Genomic DNA, 21,905 nt, shown 5'->3' on the forward strand with positions numbered 1-21,905 from the left:
CCCCCAGGTTCTCGGCTCTGCTGCCGCAGCACCTGGTGGACCTGACCTCTAGGGGTTACACTAGGCAGAGGCGCGGCCGCTGTCCGACTGCCGAGTTCTGAATCTGTTCGCGTCTGGGTTGACCAGGGAAGGGGGACCGGGGGGGGGGGGGGGGCGGGACCCTGGGAGCACTAAAGGTCACCAGCAGGCCCCAGGCCAGGGTGGGAGTGATGCGGGGCTCGGAGAGAAGAACAGAAAGTTCTTTTGGCTGTGCATAACCCCCACCCCCACCCCCCGGGAAATATCCCTTGGGCAGAAGCCGAGAGAGCGCAAGCTATTTAATTGGTAGCTGGGCGGGGGGCGGAGGGGAGTGGAAGAGAAGGTTGGGAATTGGGCTCCTGTAGGGGGCGTCGCCCTTTCCTCGTCCCTGCGCGGCTGCAGTTGCCTGGCGTCTCTGCTTTTAGTAATACCAGGGCAGCAAGGTGGAGAAGGCGGGGAAAGGAACCCAGAGGAAAGATCGCTCCGAGGAACCCTCCAACTGTCCATCGCCCGCCCTCTTCCCCATCGCAGAAGAGCTTTTATTTATTAATCGCTGGGGATGCATTTTTTTTCTCTTTGGCAATTTCAGGGCCCCTACTTCATTCTCCCTCACCCCAACTGCACCCCCACCTCCCTATTTGGTCTCCCTACTCTGGGGTGGGGGGGTGAGGGGAACCTCCTGCATGCCTTCCGAAAAGACCCCAGGACACATTCACTTGGGTTTGAGGGAAAGGAAAACACAGATGGATGCTGACAGCAGGACTAAAATCTGGATTCAGAAAAACGTTTACTAAATGCAGTCTGCTTATCAAATCCATCGCCTTAAAAAAAAAAAAAAAATTCTCCCAGTGCGTGGCTTTTGTTTTTACCTCTCTTCCTTCGTGTGTATTTGCATAACCTGCTCAATAAAGCTCTTCAATGAGAATTCGTCTTGCTCCCGCTTGGAGCTCCAACTCCCTGGTCGTCACGGATTCTGGGGGTGGGGGTAATACCTGTGGGGGGCCGCGCCAAGCCTGGCTAGCCCGGGGATCCGCCCAGCCCCGAGTTTGGCAATACCGAAGCTCCACACGTTCGCAGGCAGATGGTTAAGTTCCCCCAGGTTCGTGCCACGTTTCAACGTCATGCTGTGATTTTGTTCTTCTGGAATGGGATGAGTGTTGCTTCTCGGAGCAGCCCTATTAGAACAGAAAGAAAATCCTCTAAATAGGCGGAACAAGGCATCAGGAGGGAAAGTTCTCTAAATGCACTTTAATACGAGCCGGGTATTGTGTGGAATTCAGCGCCCATCACCGTTTAGCCGGAGAGTTATGGCAGTGATTGGGGATGAATAGAGGAACATAATGGATACATGTGGCGTTTGCTCATTATGTTCAAGTTAGCCCAACTCCGCTGTGGAAACTGTTCAACTTTCTCTCCCCTTAGCTTGTCACAGTGAAATAATACAGACATTGGGGCCTCCAATGGAATCGCCTGCCACGCCATTCTATTTCCACTGCTAACGAGGGCTTCATAAGCCTTTGATACAGTCTGATCTTTGAAACCTTTCCAAATCTCCTCAAGCTTATGCTAAATCCTATTTGGAACTTTTTTTTCCTGGCCTACTAGCGCCCAAGGCTTAAGAAAGCCATTTGGACAGTGACATGCATACTAACACATCGCAGAGCTCTTTTCTGAAAGGGAAGTGGCAGCCCTGATCGCCGAGGCTCACATGAGCAAAACACAATTGCGTACACAAATTTGAATAAAATCAATTTTCACTCGTCCTTGGAGCTCCTAAATCGAGATGCTATTTCCGAGTGCCTTGGGAAGCTGGGAGAGAAGACTAGCAAGACCTTAAAAGGCTGAACAAGTAGGTGGAGGGAAAAGGACGAGGTTTGGAAGCTTCCAAGGTGCAAAACGCAGAAAGTGGGTGGTGGGGGTGGGTGGGTCCCAAGCCACCCGGCGAAATCCAAGCGTGTTTGTTTTCAGTTCAAGCAGCCGGCCCCGGACAGGCACAATTAACAAAACCATCCACTCCTTTACTCCCGGCGACCTGTGCCAACTCCTCTGTATTCAGGGCGCTGACAGGAAACGAAAAAAGGCGAAAGGAGTTAAAGAAACAAAGAAAAGATTCCCTAATTTTCCTTTCTTGTTTTCCCCTCTAAGCCTTTCCACATTAAAGGGATTGTCAGAGGCTGGCGTAGGAGCGGCGCGAGGGCGAAGCTGCCATTGGCTGCCCGGCTCTGGTGATTTGCATATCGGCTGCTATAAAAGCAGAGGCGGCGCGCAGCGGCGCAGCTCCAGCCGGGAGAAGGAAGGGGGATTGTATAGTGTGGGTAGGTCGACGCGTCCTCAGAGCCCACCAGAACCTCGAGCTGCAGCCCACAGATCTCCTGCACACGGCTCGCAAAGAGCGTGCTCCTAGGAGCCTGCGACTCACACCCGGACCTGCAAACCAGAGAGGAATTGTTCAGCCTCTAGGAATAGCACTTGGGGCTGGCGGCATGAGTCCAGTGAGGCGCGGGGGCAGCCCCTGCCTTTTCCCTTTACAGCTCTTCAGCCTCTGTTGGGTGCTCTCAGTGGCCCAGAGCAAGACAGTGCGATACAGCACCTTCGAGGAGGATGCCCCTGGGACGGTCATCGGGACCCTGGCTGAGGACCTGCATATGAAAGTATCTGGAGACACAAGCTTCCGCCTGATGAAGCAGTTCAACAGCTCGCTTCTCCGGGTGCGCGAGGGCGACGGGCAGCTGACCGTCGGGGACGCGGGCCTGGACCGGGAGCGGCTGTGCGGCCAGGCGCCACAGTGCATGCTGGCCTTCGACGTGGTCAGCTTCTCGCAGGAGCAGTTCCGGCTGGTGCACGTAGAGGTGGAGGTGAGGGACATCAACGACCATGCGCCGCGCTTCCCACGGGCCCAGATCCCCGTGGAGGTGTCCGAGGGCGCAGCCGTGGGCACGCGCATCCCCTTGGAGGTGCCTGTGGACGAGGACGTGGGGGCCAACGGGCTGCAGAGCGTGCGCCTGGCCGAGCCTCACAGCCCCTTCCGCGTGGAACTGCAGACGCGCGCGGACGGCGCCCAGTGCGCGGACCTGGTGCTGCTACAGGAGCTGGACCGCGAGAGCCAGGCCGCCTACAGCCTGGAGCTGGTGGCCCAGGACGGCGGCCGTCCGCCGCGCTCCGCCACGGCCGCCCTCAGCGTGCGAGTGCTGGACGCCAACGACCACAGCCCGGCCTTCCCGCAGGGCGCCGTGGCCGAAGTGGAGCTGGCGGAGGACGCTCCCGTGGGCTCGCTGCTGCTCGACCTGGACGCGGCCGACCCCGACGAGGGCCCCAACGGCGACGTGGTGTTCGCCTTCGGGGCCCGCACCCCGCCCGAGGCGCGCCGCCTCTTCCGCCTGGACCCGCGCTCGGGCCGCCTCACCCTGGCAGGACCGGTGGACTACGAGCGCCAGGACACCTATGAGCTGGACGTGCGGGCCCAGGACCGCGGTCCAGGGCCCCGGGCCTCCACCTGCAAGGTCATCGTGCGCATCCGCGACGTCAATGACAACGCTCCGGACATCACCATCACCCCGCTGGCCGCCCCGGGCGCACCTGCCGCCTCTCCCTTCGCCGCCGCAGCCGCCGCCGCCGCTCTCGGGGGTGCGGACGCGACCTCGCCGACCGGGCCCGGGACACCTGAGGCCGGCGCCGTGTCTCTGGTGCCAGAGGGGGCGGCGCGCGAGAGCCTGGTGGCGCTGGTCAGCACCTCGGACAGAGACTCGGGCGCCAACGGGCAGGTGCGCTGCGCCCTCTACGGGCACGAGCACTTCCGGCTGCAGCCGGCCTACGCGGGCAGCTACCTGGTGGTGACCGCGGCGTCGCTGGACCGCGAGCGCATCGCCGAGTACAACCTGACGCTGGTGGCCGAGGACCGCGGCGCGCCCCCGCTACGCACCGTGAGGCCCTACACGGTGCGCGTGAGTGACGAGAACGACAACGCGCCAGTCTTCACACGGCCGGTCTACGAGGTGTCGGTGCGTGAGAACAACCCGCCCGGCGCCTACTTGGCCACGGTGGCCGCCCGGGACCCCGACCTGGGCCGCAACGGCCAGGTCACCTACCGGCTGCTGGAGGCTGAAGTAGGCCGTGCCGGGGGCTCGGTGTCCACCTATGTGTCGGTGGACCCGGCCACCGGGGCCATCTATGCGCTGCGCAGCTTCGACTATGAGACGCTGCGCCAGCTCGACGTGCGCATCCAGGCGAGCGACGGTGGCTCCCCTCAGCTCTCCAGCAGCGCCCTGGTGCAAGTGCGGGTACTGGACCAGAACGACCACGCACCGGTCCTGGTGCACCCGGCGCCGGCCAACGGGACCCTGGAAGTGGCGGTCCCCGGGCGCACGGCAAGGGACACTGCCGTGGCGCGCGTGCAGGCCCGGGACGCGGACGATGGTGCCAACGGGGAGCTGGCATTCGAGCTGCAGCAGCAGGAGCCGCGAGAAGCCTTCGCCATCGGCCGCCGCACGGGGGAGATCGTGCTCACAGGCGACCTCTCGCAGGAGCCGCCGGGCCGCGTGTTCCGGGCGCTGCTGGTCATATCTGACGGCGGCCGTCCCCCGCTCTCCACCTCTGCCACCGTCAGTTTCGTGGTGACAGCAGGCGGCGGGCGAGGGCTGGTGGCGCCCGCCAGTGCAGGGAGCCCTGAGCGCTCTCGCCCGCCCGGCTCTCGACTCGCGGCGTCGGGGCCCGCCCTACAATGGGACACGCCGCTGATCGTCATCATCGTGTTGGCCGGGAGCTGCACGCTGCTGCTGGCCGCCATCATCGCCATCGCCACCACCTGCAACCGCCGCAAGAAGGAGGTGCGCAAAGGGGGGGCCCGCCGGGAAGAGCGGCCCGGGGCGGCGGGCGGCGGAGCCTCGGCTCCCGGCTCCCCGGAGGAGGCTGCCCGGGGAGCCGGGCCCAGGCCCAACATGTTCGACGTGCTCACCTTCCCTGGCAGCGGCAAAGCGCCCTTTGGCAGCCCCGCGGCCGACCCGCCCCCGCCCGCGGTCGCCGCGGCCGAAGTGCCGGGCTCGGAGGGCGGCAGCGCCACCGGGGAAAGCTCCTGTCACTTCGAGGGGCAGCAGCGGCTCCGCGGCGCGCATGCCGAGGTGAGGCCTTCCTTCGGCTGGGCGCCCCCCTCCGTGCTCCGCGGACAGGCTGGGGGAAGGGACTGGAGGGGTCTGGGTGTGCCTGGATGCCTAACCTGTCGCACTTATTTTTTGTTTCTTGTCCAACCCCCACCTCACCCCCTCTCCCCCGCCCGCCCCGCTTCCCCCATTCCTTCCTGCAGCCCTACGGTGCCTCCCCCGGCTTCGGAAAGGAGCCGGCGCCCCCTGTGGCGGTCTGGAAAGGACACTCTTTCAACACCATCTCTGGCCGAGAAGCGGAGAAGTTCAGCGGCAAAGACAGCGGCAAAGGGGACAGTGATTTCAACGACAGCGATTCTGACATCAGCGGGGATGCTCTGAAAAAGGATCTCATCAACCACATGCAGAGTGGTGAGGACACTTCTTTCCCGCCAAGTTCAGCGTTCCTCCTCTCCCTCCCCTGCTGCCCTCCTGTCAATCTCCGTTCCAGCCCCCTCCCTTTTCCCCACTTTCTTCAGTCCTCGAGTTTGGGATCCCTGCCTTCCTCAGACAGCCGATTTCAAAATGTCACGTCGAGGCAGCTCCACCACTTGAATAAAGAACACTCCCATCTTGGGACGCCTGGGTGGCTCAGTCGGTTAAGCGTCTGCCTTCAGCTCAGGTCATGATCCCAGGGTCCTGGGATCGAGTCCCGCATCGAGCTCCCCACTCCGCGGGGAGCCTGCTTCTCCCTCTGCCTCTGCCTCTCTCTCTCTCTATCTCTCATGAATAAATAAATAAAATCTTTAAAAAAAAAAAAAAGAACACTCCCATCCTGTTAGGTGGAGGCAGGGGTGATGCTAGCTCCCTGAGGAGGGGAATTCTCCTCAGTTCCTTAACTTGCTTCCAGCAAAAGAAGCTGAGCCAACTTCGGATGAAGGTGGCTTTATAGGAAGCAGTGTTTCTTTCAAATCTTGAATCACCGCGCTCACTCTCATACTCGCTTTTCTTTTCAGCCGCCCTGACCTGCCTGACATTCTGAAGAGGGAGGCGTAGTTGTGTGCAATCTCAGTAATCATCCTCACGCTCTCTCCCTTTCTCTTTTATGTTAGGACTGTGGGCGTGCACCGCTGAGTGTAAGATCCTGGGCCACTCTGACCGCTGCTGGAGCCCGTCATGTGGAGGGCCCAACACGCATCCCCCGCCTCACCCACCAGCGCAGATGTCTACCTTCTGTAAGAGCACCTCCCTGCCTCGGGATCCTCTGCGCAGGGACAATTACTATCAGGCCCAACTGCCCAAGACAGTGGGGCTGCAGAGCGTCTATGAGAAAGTGCTACACAGAGACTATGACAGGACAGTCACCCTGCTCTCCCCTCCCCGTCCAGGGAGGCTCCCAGACTTGCAGGAGATTGGGGTACCCCTCTACCAGTCCCCCCCTGGCAGGTACCTGTCCCCAAAGAAGGAAGCCAATGAAAATGTGTAACCCCATGCTGCATGTGTTCACAACTTATACAGGTCACTCCGAGAAGCCCCTAAGTTATTGACTGGTTTCAGTGGTGTATATATTAAATATGCAAGATGTGCCTTAAAATGAAGCTGTTGGAAGCTATTTCCAATCACATTGGTACTGTTTGGTATTTGCAAACAAAAATGTAGTTAATGTAATTTTTATGAAATGTGTGCAGTATTTAATTTTTCTTATCATGCTATTGACTTTAATTTCATTTGCAGCTTGCCATTTTCTTAGTGTTTTTAACCTGTACATTGTGTAATGTAATGTTTGTATATAATGAAATTTTGTTATATTTTTATAAAATAAAAGCTAAAGTGGAAGTTATTGCCAAAGGAACTGTCTGTAAGACAAAAAAAAAAGTGGGAATTACTTAATGGAAATTTATCTTTCACCTGAAACAACCTAGTGTTTGAGAATTTTTGCCTTGCCAAGTATACCTTGTATATCTTGAGTCTGTGGTAGATTTCAAGTTCAATGTTATTTAATTACATTTGGTTTTCTGTAAACCGAACCGTGTCACTTATAAGCACAGTAATAAAGGATTTGTCATGTGTTTGAAGAATCTGCTAATTGCTTTTCATGAAGTTGCCTACAGTTAGACATTCACAAATAATCTGAGTACCAGAATTAAACCTTCTTTCAAGTGCTAATTATTTGGGCATCATTAATATTCACAGCGATATTAAACTTCCAAGTATTGGAAAGTCTCATCTGAGTATTAAAAATACTTGATTTTATAAATCATGCACATCTCCATTTACATCAGGCACTCTATAAAATTCTTGTCCTCATTTATTCACTCAACAGATATTTATGGTGCATCTACAAAAAGTAGAGAAAGCTGTTTGGGCTGTTCATACACTAATTAAACATCTGTTGAGTTTTTATGAACTGCAGTAACTCCCCTAAGAGCTGTGGTTCGAGGTTAGGAAGACATAGTCTCAAGGAGCTCTTAGCATATTAGGATGTTAATAGCAAAAACACACTCAAATGTATGGGTGAAATGACATGGTACTTGGGATTTGCTTTAAAATATTCTAGAAGAAAACACGGGGCGATATGAAACGAGACTGATAAAATACTGATTCTTGTCAACACTGGCCTGGGTACATGTTGGGGGGGTTAATTATACCAATCTATTCGTGTGCTTGTGTGTACTTAATGTTTGTTATGGAAGGTTTTTGACAAGGCACTCAAGAGACCTGTGCCTATATCTTATACTCTATGCATTCACTTCATTTGAAATTAAAATGATAATAATGAGTCCTAACATTTACTGAGCAAGCTTTAATACGAGCCAAGCTCCTCACAAAGCACTGTGCATGAATTATCTCATTTAATCCTCAAACTACGCCCATGAGATTTACAGATAAGGAAATTAGGGCACAGCAAGTTTAGGTAAAATGCCCAAAGTCACACAGCTAATCAGTGGCCAGAATAAAGTTCAAACCCAGATTATTCCAGGCAAGAAAATAAAATGAAGCAACAAGTTTTGTTTGTTGTTTTTTTCCTAACTTGAAAGAAACAAAGCGGCGGCGAAGTCCCAATGCATTGCTTTTACTACCTGATTATTGTTTAGCCCTTTATTTGTGTGAAGTGCCTGTGTCCCTTTATTCCTAATTATAGAGTGCGAGGCACTGTAATGAACAGAGGAGCCCTCAGAGCTGCCTGTTGAAGTCATAATCGAAACCAGTGGCAGCTCCAAGCTGAACAGCAGGGGGGGCACACACAAGTGTTTTACCACCCACGGCCTGCACAAAGTTCAGCGGTTTCTGCAGGCAACTGAGCTGAGCATGCACCTGACAGGCTCGGACTGCCCAGACCTCAGGTCCTAAAAGAAAATGTTGGATGTGGCTAGGTTACCAGACAGCTCCAGAGCCATGATGACCAGCCCCTAGCAGAGAGACCTCTGGAGAGCATTCCCATTCTAACATCTACATCTTTATTCTTGAGCTAGTCCCATCAAATGCAGAGCAGAAGAACGAATAACCCCTCGCTGCAGCCTAAAGCATCCAATCTCTGACTGTGTTTGCCTGCCTTTGTCCTTCAAAAGTAAAATAATGTCATTATTTTATTTTTGTACCATGCAAACTATTTCATTACTCCAAAAAATCAGTTGTCAAAACTTCACTGTCATATTTTTCCCTTAGAAGAATGACATGAAAAGATCTTATTTTTGCTTAGAACTTAAAAAAAAAAATCAGACATACAATTCAGTCCTTAAAATGGTTTGTTTAAACAAAAAAAAAGAGAGAGAGAGAGGGGCGCCTGGGTGGCTCAGTCAGTTAAGCGGCTGCCTTCGGCTCAGGTCGTGATCCCGGGGTCCGGATCAAGCCCTGCGTCGGGCTCCTTGCTCGCCAGGAGCCTGCTTCTCCCTCTCCGTCTGCCTGCATGCCACTCCCCGTGTTTGTGTGCTCTCTCTCACTGTCTCTCTGTGTCAAATAAATACATAAAAAATCTTTAAAAAAAAAAAAAAGGGAGGGAGGGAGGGAGGGAGGGAGAGGGAGGAGAGGGGAAAGGGGAAGGGGGAGGTCTTCTAAGGGCCAACAGCAGGAGCTCTCAGAGAAATGGGAGCTAGATGAAAGAGGCTTTATGCTTTTCTCTAGAAATGTTGACGCATTTCTAAGAAAATATATTGCTTTATTAAATTAAATGAACCAAGTACTTAGGACAATGCCCAGCCCATGATAATACTTGATACATTCCATCTTCCTCTTTCCTTAGTTTCCTAGAAAGTCAATCTCTACGTAACTATCAGTGTGGTCCCACCACTAAGGAAAATGACACAGATTCAGGATGTCTGGCCTCATGCTGCCACTGGTTTGCCTTCTTCACTTCTCCCACTCTCAATGTGTAGTCCAGAATCTCGTGTATACTCAACACTCTACAAACAAGTACGGCTAAAGTAAACATTGCAGGCTAGTTCACAAACCTTAGAGATCTGTGATGATACCACAAAAAATGCCCCTGGAGGTGGAGGGCCACAATCCTTGGGCACCATGGCAGTGAGGACAGGGACATGGGAAGCCCTTGGAAGTGGGAGGTCACCTTGAAAGAGAGAGCTAAAGCCAGACTTTACCTATTTCATAATTTTATATCTGGCCCCATTGACTTGGATGTCCTACACTTCCTATAATAAAATATCCATCAAAGAAACCACTTCAGAAAATTAAAATGTAAGTGGTTTCAACATCTACTGAAAAATGCATTCTGAAATAGAGTGAAAACAGGATGTACATCTCCAATACAAATATATATGCACGTGGAGAGAAAAAATACATATAATCAGGATGAGTTCCATGCCATAATTAGCTAACTATCTGGCTTATCTCACTTGGTACATACAAGGATTTATCATCTAAAAATTCCGTTTTAGAAAACAAACATATTCACTTTAATATCGAATTCAGTAACAACAGGATAATTGGAATGCTGTAAGTTTTTGGTTTTGTTTTTTTTTTAAAGATTTCATTTATTTATTTGACAGAGAGAGACACAGCGAGAGAGGGAACACAAGCAGGGGGAGTGGGAGAGGGAGAAGCAGGCTTCCCGCAGAGCAGGGAGCCCGATGTGGGACTCGATCCCAGGACCCTGGGACCACGACCCGAGCTGAAGGCAGTCGCTTAACCAACTGAGCCACCCAGGTGCCCGGAATGCTATAAGTTTTAAAAGCAAACTGAAGCAAAGTAATACAATGCTCAATGGGGCACTGTGCTTTGCAACAACTCAGAAGGGCTTTGAAAATGCTGTCTAGTTTTCAACAGCTATGCAATAACTCAAGAGAATATCTATTATTCCCTTTCTTCAGAGGAAAACAATCTGCAATGGAATTCACCAACAGGTTCAAAGTCACCTAATAAGTGAACAGCAGGTAGAAAGAATGTTTTAAAAGCCATCACTTAAACCACCAGACGAAATGTGCCCTTTTCCCCGGGGGAAAAAAGTCTTCACTCGTTATCAGAGTACAGGATTTGCTCCCACAAAACTTGTAAAACAAATTTCAACATGTCAGAGTGAAACCCGCAGAGTTTAATGTGAATTAGGGAAATTCCATTTGCCAACCCACTATGACATCTGGCTATATCATGGACACTTCGGACTCAGCGTGTCCAAGTGAAAATCATCCCCCTTTCCCTGCCACCGTCACCCCCCAAACTAGCCCCCTGGCAATTGTTTTAAACTCAGTGACTAGGACTGCAGTTCATAGACCAAACCCAAAATACACGTCATTTTCAGACTCCACCCTATTACTTTCCTCCACTTACCAAGATCTGTTGATTCTATTTTCTAAATATCTTTTTCAAGGTTCCTTCACTCCACTGCAGCAGATAGGATGCTCTGCCCAAGTCCCCACTCTGAGTCCACCTGAGCTTCAGAGGACACTTCGGGGTGCATTGTGATAGTCTCCACCGCAAATGTCGGTCTCTGCTGCTTGAGACTTCCTGAGGGCTTAGGGCTCCAATAGAGAATAAGCCTCTGCGGTGGGGCCACACAAGCTTATTCAGCCTGTGCACAGAGCCGTCTGGAAGTACAGGGGATGTAAGATCAGCCAATTTAGGCATGAATTTGGTGGCTAAACCCCAGCTTTCCAATCTCTTGGAGGGACAGTTTTGAGCTGTGTTCTCCACAGTTCCCCTGAGAGCCCCACGTGAATCTGAGCCCCAGTTGCCGACAGCAACAGCCCACCCAATGACACCCCCCTCGCTGGCACTGCTCTTTCCCTGCCTCACTTTTCTCAGCCACCTGTGCTACCTGGGATCACCTCCCACATCAGTTTCCTGCACCCAAGTCCTTGCTTCAGTGCCTTCTTTTAGGGGGACTGTCCAGATCAGGATGGCAGCCTAAGAACAAGAACAAAGATACCGGGGCGCCTGGGTGGCTCAGTTGGTTAAGCAACTGCCTTCAGCTCAGGTCATGATCCCAGGGTCATGGGATCGAGCCCCGCATCGAGCCCCGGGCTCCCTGCTCGGCAGGAAGCCTGCTTCTCCCTCTCCCCCTCCCCCTGCTTGTGTTCCCTCTTTCGCTGTCTCTCTGTCAATTTAAATAAATAAAATCTTAAAAAAAAAAAAAAGAACAAAGATACCATTTTTGTGTGTGTGATTACCATGCTCTAGGCACCGCACCAAGCACTTTACACTTAATCCTCACAACTTTGTGAGGTCAGTCCTCATGAGGCCATCTTGCATATGGGGAAAGTGAGACTCGGAGAGGTAAGGTAAGTCGGAGAGACCTGCCTTAGGTCACACAGCTAATATCAGGAGGGGCCGGGATTAAAATCGACTTCTATCTGACGCAGAACAAGAAATACCGCCTTACTCAAGCTCTCATTGTGTCTTTCCTGAGTTCCAGTACAAATCGATCTGCTCTGCCCATCCCCCTCCATTCCAACCTCCACACTGCTGCCTTAAAGACCTTTTCTAAACATCTGATCTCCTCACTTTACTGATTAATACCCGCGTGACTTCCCATCACCTTTAGGATGAAGTCTGTTGTGCTGTCCGTGGTGTCCCAGGCCCTTGGCGCTCTGGCCCCTCCCTCCCGCCCCAGACTCGGTCCTGTTGCTGCCCTTCCTCCCCACCAGCCCACCTGCTATGCACACCTGGCACTTGAGCCACAAGGATCTACTTATGTTTCCCTGCTCCATCCCGGCGCTTCTGCCAGGACTGGCGTTCCATTTCCTCTCCCCCTCTCCCCACCTTCCTCTTCTGTGGTCCCTTCTTCTTACCCTTCAAGACTGCTCAAGAATCACTTCACCCCCTCTCCCAGCCACCAGCCAGACTGGGCAGGGTGCGCCTCCTGCGCGCTTCCTTAGCACTTACCAAACTGAAGGTAATTACTGCTCCGAATATCTATCTCCCCCCGGAGGCCCATGAGATCAAGTTCTGTCTGTGTCTTTCATCTCTCTATCCCTAGCCCCTGGCTGGTTCATAATCAGGATTCAATAAAAAGCACTTGCTGAATGAAATGATTTACTGAGCCAGGCACAAAAGGTCATGGTTACACACCATAGCCAAGAGACTCTGCATCTACAAGTCAACATACCTCCCCACAAGGGTCCTGTGCTAAATATGCCTCCAAATCAGACATGACCAACAGATTCAGCCTCTCCTCCGCCCCAGCTGGCCTAGTGACTGCAGGACTGCTGGAAGGCCACAAAAATCGCACCAGCCACCTTACCTACTGAAGATCAAGCCTTCCCCATCTTCCAGTCTCAACGAAGCAGCATCTCTGAGACCCAACTCAGCCACTCCCAGAAGTGTGTGGGCACCATAGATCTGGAAATTTGACGTGCTCTAGTCCATTTTGGTATCTAAAGCAACATGGCCCAAATACAAATAATTGGCAAATCTACACTTTGTTCTAGGCAAACACAGCAAACCATACAGCTGATGAAAGCATCTAGTTGTTTTCTATGCTAAATGTTGGATATTAGGCTCTGATTTTATTGAGACTTTGTCTAGCGTGCTAATTTTTCTTCCTATCAGTTCTAGGAAAGTAGCTGTTGAGGAGGTGCATGTTTGCTTCTAATGAATGTCACTAGATCATCTGAGGAAGAACGGGCCTTTGGCAGTAGTGGGTGAGTGTTTGGAGATGGAATCTCGATTTTGTTCAGCCACTGAATTTCAGCCATCACTTAACCTCCTTGGGATTCATTCTGCTTATCAGCCAAAAGCCCTTAATCACCAGCCTCACAGGAGGTCTGAGAATGAACTAATGAAGATGCTGAAATGCAGCAAGAATGCTAAGAGCCAGGTCAGCTATTCTCTCACACTAAGGAAATTCAATGTCACCATTCTGTCTCTGGAGTTCCTCCCTGTGCCTTTGGTGGGGCACCTCCCAGACTATATCTCCATACAAAAGCTAGTAAAGAGCCCATTCTACCAAATTACCTACATTTTTCCAGGTACCCATATGAAACTCTTAAGTATCTTCCTAAGTCCTTCAATTCCTCATGTAACTTTGGGTGATTGTTCCTAAGAAGCACAGCCTGAATGGGGATCCTTGTGAAAATCACTTATTGAAAACATGCTCTCAGAAGGGGAGAGAAGCCAGCACATGAGGGCAGGGGAAGAAAGCTCTCCCGAGAAGGGAGCCATCAAGAGCCTTTGGCTGCTCACAGTGGCTAGGAAGGAGTGCACAGGCTCCATGGACGGGTGCATGTGGGTGGGGCACCAAGAGCATCCACTCTAGCGGTGCTTCTCAAATCAGAATCACCCGGTGGGCTTGTTAAAACACAGAGTGCAGGGCCCCCAGCCCAGAAGCTTCTGATACAATAGATTTGGGGTAAGGTCCTATAATTTGCATTTCTGACAGGTTCCCAGGTGATGCTACTCCTGCTGGTCCAAAGACCACCCTTTGAGAACTACACACTACACTAGGGAGATTATGCGGTGTAGAGCCAAGACATATTCTGTGATTCTATCAGGTTTCACCCAGGAGTATTTCAGCTGTAGAATATAATCTTCAACCAGTGTCTCCAGAATAGTTAACTCTATGCTTGTCACAGACATAAAGAACAGACAGAAAACCCCTGAGTAGAGAGCAAGTGAGATGATGCGAGTGAAGCTTGGAGCTCAAAAGGCAGGGCCCCGTCCCATCTACCAAGACATCATCAGCATCGTGTTCCCTGCCTCCACCCCCTCCTCCCCGCACCTCTCCACTACCACAGCACTCAGGTGAGAGGTGTCGGGAGAGGTTAAAGAGGGCCTGGAAAAGTCTACTGATGGCCATTCCATGCTCATCGATGGTTAGGCTTCCACTGGAGTGCTGTGCACAGCTCTGAATAGCACACCTTGGCAGGGACCTGGACCAACTGGGACATGTCCCAAGGGGAAGGCTTAGGGGATGAGGGGACTCAGTGCAGTAACATTTCATGGGGGAGATTTGGTAAACAATCTATAATAATGCATGATACTCAAAACTAAGATGGGCTACCTCAAGAGGTGGTAATTCCCTGTCACGGAAACTTTCAAGCAAAGGTAAGACAATCAGCTGATGGAATAAGGGGTGAGGGGATCTGGTTTGGGGGTCAAATAAGATAGCCTTTAAGTTTCCTCCCAAGCTTATTTGTTATTAGTTTATGCAAATTCCTGGTATGCCCCTTCTTCTACTCTCCAGGCATTCTTAGGGTCCTGTCCTGCTCTACCTGATTCTCAAATGGTGGAAAGGTTAGCACTCTAGCTTTTATTCCATTCAGCTTGTAAGAGCCCCTACATTCCTTCCAGTTTTCTAGGAAGAGGCACAATAATCCCTGCTTTCCTGGTTGGATGCTTAGCTGATCTGGAAGACTAGGTCTATTATTTTCTCCTTTTAAGGCATAAAACCCTACTCTTGTCCCTGTGAAATTGTCTTTGATTTGTTGGAAGGTATTTTTCAAGAGGATTCTTAATATATACTGCTCACAATGACAGCCCTCTGTCACTGATTATGATGAGTGGCCCCATCTTACAGAAGGGGGAAGGGGAACTGAGAGCAAAAGATTATCAGAAGCTGGTATCCTCCCAGTCCTTTCATTAGCCCTGCCACCTCACCCCTCTCTCCGCTGCTTATTAAATGGAGATATTTATTCAACATAAGTCTCCAGGCTTATGTTCATTTTAAATCATTTAAGAATTAAGTCACCGGGGTTGTGTTTTGGCCAACCTCCTGCATTCACTCATCCCAGACCCACGCTCTAGAATACAAAGGGGCTGTGATTCATTTCTGCTCTTCTGCTTCACAAATCAGAGAAGCCCATTGCTCTTGCCATGCACTGAGTGATATAACGGAAATTTCTAGTCTGAGGGCATTAGATTCAGATGCAGCTAAAAAAAAAAATGTCAGGCAATCTGATTTACTATAGCTGTGGAGATGTGGGAAGAAAAAAGAGCAAGACTGGGTTGTTTGTGCTCTCTCTTACTCCTGACTAGGACACAAACAGCTACCAATGTGCTTGACCCAGTCATCCACGTGGGCTCACATAACTCTGTCCAGATAGGGAGGAATGGACAGACCCAAGCAGTGCACGGACAGCCAGTTTATAAGAAGCATCATCTAAATCCCCATGAAATTTAACTAGATACACCACTTATTTCCAGAACTCCTCTGAGAAAGAGAACAATGCCAACTGCATTGGCATATTGGTATTAGGTAAGGTGGGGGGAGATCAACTGCTCACCGACCACCACTCTAAGGAACATCTGTCCATTAATGGTGTTGCTTTTTATTTGCTGAATGGGGCAGGCAAATTTGGAGAAAGCTGAACTGCTGGGAGGAAGAGAGGATGATTATCCTCTGCCTTTTCTCACTGCCATTCTTCAAAATAAATGTGCAATGAATATTTAAAGGATATAGGCTTAAGGGACTTAAATCTTGTTTGTAATGTTTTATTTCTTTTATTTAAATAGATCTACAATGAACATGACAAAACATTAACAGTTGTCAATTTCAGTTAGTTGGGTACACGAGTATTTGTTTTTGTTGTTATTGGGTTTTGTTTTTTTTTTAAACCACAACAAAAGAGAATGGCTTTGAAGGATCACTTTATTTCTTAGCGTGCCCAGGACTTCCATAGGTCTTTAACCCACAATATTATTACTGTGCCACCCTCCCCTCACCCTCACTTCTTTTTTTTTTTTTTAAAGATTTTATTTATTTATTTGACAGAGAGAGACACAGCAAGAGAGAAAATACAAGCAGGGGGAGTGGAAGAGGGAGAAGCAGGCTTTCCACTGAGCAGGGAGTCCGATGCGGGGCTCGATCCCAGGACCCTGGGATCATGACCTGAACTGAAGGCAGACGCTTAACGACTGAGCCACCCAGGCGCCCCTCACCCTCACTTCTTATCCCCAACTGAACAGGGCTCTGGGCAGGAGAAATATCAACATATGAGTGGTGAACATAATCACAGCCTAAAGACATGAGTATATAGGTTCCCTGGCCAGAGAAAAACAAAAGAGGGTCTGGGATACATGGATAATGCCTCTGGCAGCCCATCTCTCCTCCAAAGAGCACCTCAGAGTCAGCGACACCACTCAGCCAATTATGTAGAGGGGCAAGAAGAACAACCCTTACAGAGCAGGGTTTATGCATTATGACGGGATTGGGACTAGGCCAGGATCTGTGCAGGCTCCGAGAGAGCTCTGACAACAGAGCATGAGCCATCCCTCCAACACTGTACACAGGCACCTCTTTATAAATATTAACATTACAATGTTCACACCCAAATTAGTGTGGCCATGCTCTTGGGACTAGACATAGTCCCCTTTTATTTGGAAGGACCTTGTCCTTTCAAGCAGCAAACATCTAGGAAAGAGACAAAAGGAGAATTCAGATTGTGGCCTTCTGGTAGACCAGAGCAGGGCCTGGCTCACAATCTACTGGGTCTGGACATAAAGGATTCTGGATGGGCTGGAGATGACTCATAGGAGCTAAAGGGTTAAAAGTTGTGATTCTCGGGTGCCTGGGTGGCTCAGTTGGTTAAGCGACTGCCTTCAGCTCAGGTCATGATCCTGGAGTCCCTGGATCAAGTCCCGCATCGGGCTCCCTGCTCGGCAGGGGGTCTGCTTCTCCCTCTGACCCTCCCCCGTCTCATGTGCTCTCTCTCTCTCTCATTCTCTCTGTCTCAAATAAATAAATAAAATCTTTAAAAAAAAAAAAAGGTTTTGATTCTCAAAGTATGGTCATTAAACTCCTAGGGATCACCTAGAATCTTCCGGAAGACCACAAGTCTCTATTTTCGTAATAACACTAAGATGTTATTTGCCTTTTTCACTGTGTTGACATTTGCTCTGATGATGCAGTGGTGGAAAAAAATGTGCCGGTGCTTTAACATGAATCAAGACAGGGCTGGGTGGCTCAGTCGTTAAGCGTCTGCCTTCGGCTCAGGTCATGATCCCAGGGTCCTGGGATCAAGCCCCACATCGGGCTCCCTGCTGGGTGGGAAGCCTGCTTCTCCCTCTCCCACTCCCCCTGCTTGTGTTCCCTCTCTGGCTGTGTCTCTGTCAAATAAATAAAATATTAAAAAAAAAAAAGATACATTCTTAAAAAAAAAAAAAAAAGACAGGGGCACCAGGGGCGCCTGGGTGGCTCAGTTGGTTAAGCGACTGCCCTGCCTTCGGCTCAGGTCATGATCCTGGAGTCCCTGGATCGAGTCCCGCATCAGGCTCCCTGCTCGGCAGGGAGTCTGCTTCTCCCTCTCCCAGTCCCCGTTTGTGTTCCCTCTCTCGCTGTGTCTTTCTCTGTCAAAGAAATAAATACAATCTTTAAAAAAAAAAAAAAAAAGACAGGGGCACCAAACTACCAATCATTATATTCCTCACACTTGTGAGAAAAAAAAGTCCTCAAGAATAAGCTTGATGAAGCAGTAATAATTATTACTTTTATTAAATCTCAACCATCAAGGATGTCTTTTTAAATTCTCTGTGACGAAATGGGAAGTACACATAGAACAATTTTACTACCAAACAGAAGTACAATGGTTGTCTCAAGGAAAACACTAGTGTGACGGAGTCGCAGGCTGAACTAGCTGCTTTTTTGTGGAACACCATTTTCACCCGAAAGAATGACTGGCAGACAACTATGGTTATTCGGACTTGGGTATTTGGCAGACATCTCGAAAATGAATAAAGTAAATCTGTCACTTTGAGGACAGCAATGATAGTGCTCGTTCAATAATGAAATTTAAGCTCTCAAGGTAAAGTTAGAGTTTTGGAAAACCTCCCGCTTGACAGTTACGCAATGCTTAAAGACTTTTTAAATGAGATTGGTAAGTATATTAACAAATATGAATGCTTCAAAATGTAGATGATCTGCAGAACTCAGTAAGTCAATATTTTCCGAGTGATCAATGCACAATGTTAAGGAGCCACACGTGGGTAAGTGATTCATTCAAAGTGCCAGAACGGATTTTAACATAACAAAGGATGAAAAATTCATTGATATGGTTTCAGATTCCACATTGCAACTAGCCTTTAAGAAACTACCACTTGTGGGGCGCCTGGGTGGCTCAGTCCTTAAGTGTCTGCCTTCGGCTCAGGTCATGGTCCCAGGGTCCCAGGATCGAGTCCCGCATCAGTCTCCCTGCTCGGCGGGAAGCCTGCTTCTCCCTCTCCCACTCCCCCTGCTTGTGTTCCTGCTCTCGCTGTCTCTCTCTCTCTGTTGAAAAATAAATAAAATCTTTAAAAAAAAAAAAAAAAAGAAACTACCACTTGTGGAGTTTTGGTACAGTATCAAAGAGGACCATAATTATGAGAAAAGTCTAATAAAATATTCTTTTCTTCTCCAGCTACGTATCTGTGTAATGCCAGATTTTCCTCATATACAACCAAAACAACATATTGCACCAGTTTGAATACAATTATGAGATGCCAATTCTCTTCTATTAAGCCAGACATTAAAGAAATTGGCAAAAAATGTAAAATAATGCCTTTCTCAGAAATTGTTTTGAAAATATAGTTATTTTTCATAATTGTCATTTTGTTAATATATATTAGGTTTATTATTTTATGTTAATTTATATTATTTAAATTTCTGTTTTAATTCCTCATATGGTAAATATAGAGAGATACAACCTAGATAAACAAAAGTTATTTTGGGTTCTCAATAATTTTTTTTAAAAGATTTTATTTATTTATTTGAGAGAGAGAGAATGAGATAGAGAGAGAGCATGAGGGAGGAGGGTCAGAGGGAGAAGCGGACTCCCTGCCGAGCAGGGAGCCTGATGCGGGACTCGATCCCGGGACTCCAGGATCATGACCTGAGCCGAAGGCAGTTGCTTAACCAACTGAGCCACCCAGGCGCCCAGTTCTCAATAATTCTTAAGAGAGATACAAAAATTAAGAACCACTAAAGTAGAACATTACATGAAGATTGAGTGTATAAATATATATATATATATATATAATGCCTGGCTTAGAAAAGCACTCAGTTATATTAAAGCCTATCCATATTTATTATGTTCATGCACTGTTACTACAAGAATTCTTTTAACTCTTACACCACCTCTAGAAGTACCATTATTAGCTTTTTACAGATGAGGAAAATGAGGCACAGAGAGGTTAAGTAACATGACCAAAGTGAAACAGTTGACAGATAGTAGAGCAGAATCTGGGCTCTTGGTCCCTATATGATACGGTCAGCACGTGTTGGTGCTGATTTGATAATGGTTGTAACTTCGATTCTATAGTTTCAGGTTACTCACCGTAATTATTTTCCTCTCGTTATCCCCAAGCCTTTTATAAGGTCTTTTTTTTTTTTTAAAGATTTTATTTATTTATTCATGAGAGACAGAGAGAGAGAGAGGCAGAGGGAGAAGCAGGCTCCCAAGGAGCAGGGAGCCCGATGTGGGACTCGATCCCAGGACCCTGGGATCATGACCTGAGCCAAAGGCAGACGCTCAACCATCTGAGCCACCCAGGCGCCCGCCTTTTATAAGGTCTTATTTAATATCCCAAACTAGTTTCAAATGTGCTACGGGATAGCAAGAGACTAGAATAAAGGCGTGGGACTAACGGAGAAAGCAGCACCACCGCCATTTCTGTGGTAGAAGCGATATAAATTCACAACCAGCTCAGAGGATGAGTGGGAAAGGCCAGCTGTCCGTCCTCGTGCCTAGATTTTGCCCCTAAAGTCAATCTTAGAGGATTCATTTTGCATTTGTTAAATAAAATGGCCCTTTCCCTGTATGTGGACCCCAGCCCTCAAAGAAGTGACAATCTAACTGAAGGGACAAAACAAATATATGACATAACAGCGAGAACAGACGACAGTGTCTAATTGTGTTAAAATTAATAGGAAACCAGATTGGACCTTTTTTAAAACATTCCACTTCGGTGATTTAGAAAATACTTTAGGGTCTCCCGTGCCTCTGGGTCATGATTAAGAACAATAATTATTGCTGTGCTCCTGATGTCACAGAATTTGAGTTAAATTCTTTCACATCTCAATTTGGCGAGCTTCTGTCCTCCACTGGCGATTCAGGATGATTCTCGGTTCTCCCCTACACCCACAATTACGAACTCGTTTCAGGATGAGTTCTGCTGTGTTGCCATCAGCCACCAGCCCCGCACTAAGGGACACTTTGTGCACCGTGAGGACTCCCGTCAAACACACGGAGCTCTTTCACGGGCGATGCCTGTCAGGTACGGGCACCAAGAGCGACGGAGCTTCTCCGAGCTACTGAGTCATGTTTCTTTCATGCATATCATGGATTTTGTGTCTGACCAGGTTTCCTTTCTGTTTTGGTGTATAGATGTGTAGATATTTATTTTTTTAAGATTTATTTACTTATTTTACAGAGTGAGAGCACAAGTGGGAGGGGCAGAGAGAGAAGGAGAGAGAATCTCAAGCAGACTCCCAGCTGAGCACGGAGCCCAACACGGGGCTCGAACTCAGAACCCGGGCTGGATCTTAGAACCCCGAGATCCTGCCCTGAGCCCGACACTTAACCAACTGCACCGCCCATGCGCCCCTGGATTTAGAGTCAAGTGCATGACTAGCCTGTTGCAGGCAGCCTTTGGGGGATACATTTCCGTTTTGACCTCATTTTTATCTCCTTTTTAGGTTATTTGTTTTCTTCTTTTGCACCTAATTGTAATTTTGCTGTCTTAACTAATTAATTGACCTCGGAAACTGGCTTAAACCCTTGCAGGAATAACGTGGGTTTTATTTATTTATTTTTTTAAGATTTATTTATTTATTTGACAGAGAGAGAGAGCACAAGCGGGCGGAGTGGCAGGTAGAGGGAGAGGGAGAGGGAGAAGCAGGCTCCTGCTGAGCAGAGAGTCCGATGTGGGGCTCGATCCCAGGACCCTGGGATCATGACCTGAGCCGAAGGCAGACGCTTAACGACTGAGCCACCCAGGCGCCCAATAACGTGGGTTTTAAACGACTCTTCTACTCTGCCACCAACCATCAGAATGGCCTTGAGCAAGTCTTTCAACTCTCTGGGCTTCTTATCTGGAAAATGATCCCCTCGGCAGTGCCTTCCAATCCTAACAGTTTATGATTCTTAGTTGTTGATAATGGAGAGTTAGGAATAACGGGATATCTTAGGGCAAGGTTTACAAACTGAAATCCGCACTAAGGATGCATTTGCTGGAGTCCTTACATGTAACCAATCAATAGCTATCTGGAAATAGGCACAAAAAATGCAAGGTGGAAACATTCCTGGTACCACATCACTGGTACTGTCCTTACCTGTGGCAAAGACCTTTTCACGACTTATTGAGCACCTACTTTGTCCTAGGCAGGATGCTCGGAGCAGGGATCGAGAACAAAAATAGGTAAGATGTAGTCCCTGAATTTCAGAAGCCTAGCAA

At 49.1% G+C, this 21,905-nt stretch overlaps 1 protein-coding gene and 1 long non-coding RNA gene across 3 annotated transcripts in view; one reads left to right on the forward strand and one right to left on the reverse strand.

The window, feature by feature from the left end:
* LOC118009368 overlaps nucleotides 1-21,905 on the reverse strand; it is a 64,805-nt gene that overhangs the window by 26,911 nt on the left and 15,989 nt on the right. Inside the window, exon 2 of the long non-coding RNA XR_004678905.1 lies at nucleotides 1,011-1,193. This is a non-coding gene — a long non-coding RNA (uncharacterized LOC118009368). The remainder of the gene's footprint in view (nucleotides 1-1,010; nucleotides 1,194-21,905) is intronic.
* On the forward strand, nucleotides 2,334-7,165 carry LOC118009367 (protocadherin-8). Of its 2 annotated transcripts, none has more exons than XM_035003266.1 (3): nucleotides 2,334-4,841; nucleotides 5,315-5,522; nucleotides 6,203-7,165. In XM_035003266.1, the coding sequence occupies exons 1-3, from the start codon at nucleotides 2,502-2,504 to the stop codon at nucleotides 6,574-6,576; spliced, it is 2,922 nt and encodes a 973-aa protein (XP_034859157.1). In that variant the 5' UTR covers nucleotides 2,334-2,501; the 3' UTR covers nucleotides 6,577-7,165. The 2 variants fall into 2 exon arrangements, with proteins under 2 accessions (XP_034859157.1, XP_034859156.1); XM_035003265.1 differs by having other exon boundaries at nucleotides 2,334-5,132; nucleotides 6,203-6,576.

The sequence above is a fragment of the Mirounga leonina genome, unplaced genomic scaffold, assembly GCF_011800145.1.
Source record: "Mirounga leonina isolate KUSES-001 unplaced genomic scaffold, KU_Mleo_1.0 Mir_127, whole genome shotgun sequence".
In the NCBI taxonomy this organism is placed as follows: domain Eukaryota; kingdom Metazoa; phylum Chordata; class Mammalia; order Carnivora; family Phocidae; genus Mirounga; species Mirounga leonina.

What these genes read in the sequence shown, in the direction of transcription:
- LOC118009367 (XM_035003265.1), top strand. Translation starts at nt 2,502, where the DNA reads ATGAGTCCAGTGAGGCGCGGGGGCAGCCCCTGCCTTTTCCCTTTACAG. An exon ending in TCCGCGGCGCGCATGCCGAG is followed by an intron (nt 5,133 to 5,314) that starts GTGAGGCCTTCC and finishes TCCTTCCTGCAG; the next exon opens with CCCTACGGTGCCTCCCCCGG. An exon ending in CATCAACCACATGCAGAGTG is followed by an intron (nt 5,523 to 6,202) that starts GTGAGGACACTT and finishes CTTTTATGTTAG; the next exon opens with GACTGTGGGCGTGCACCGCT.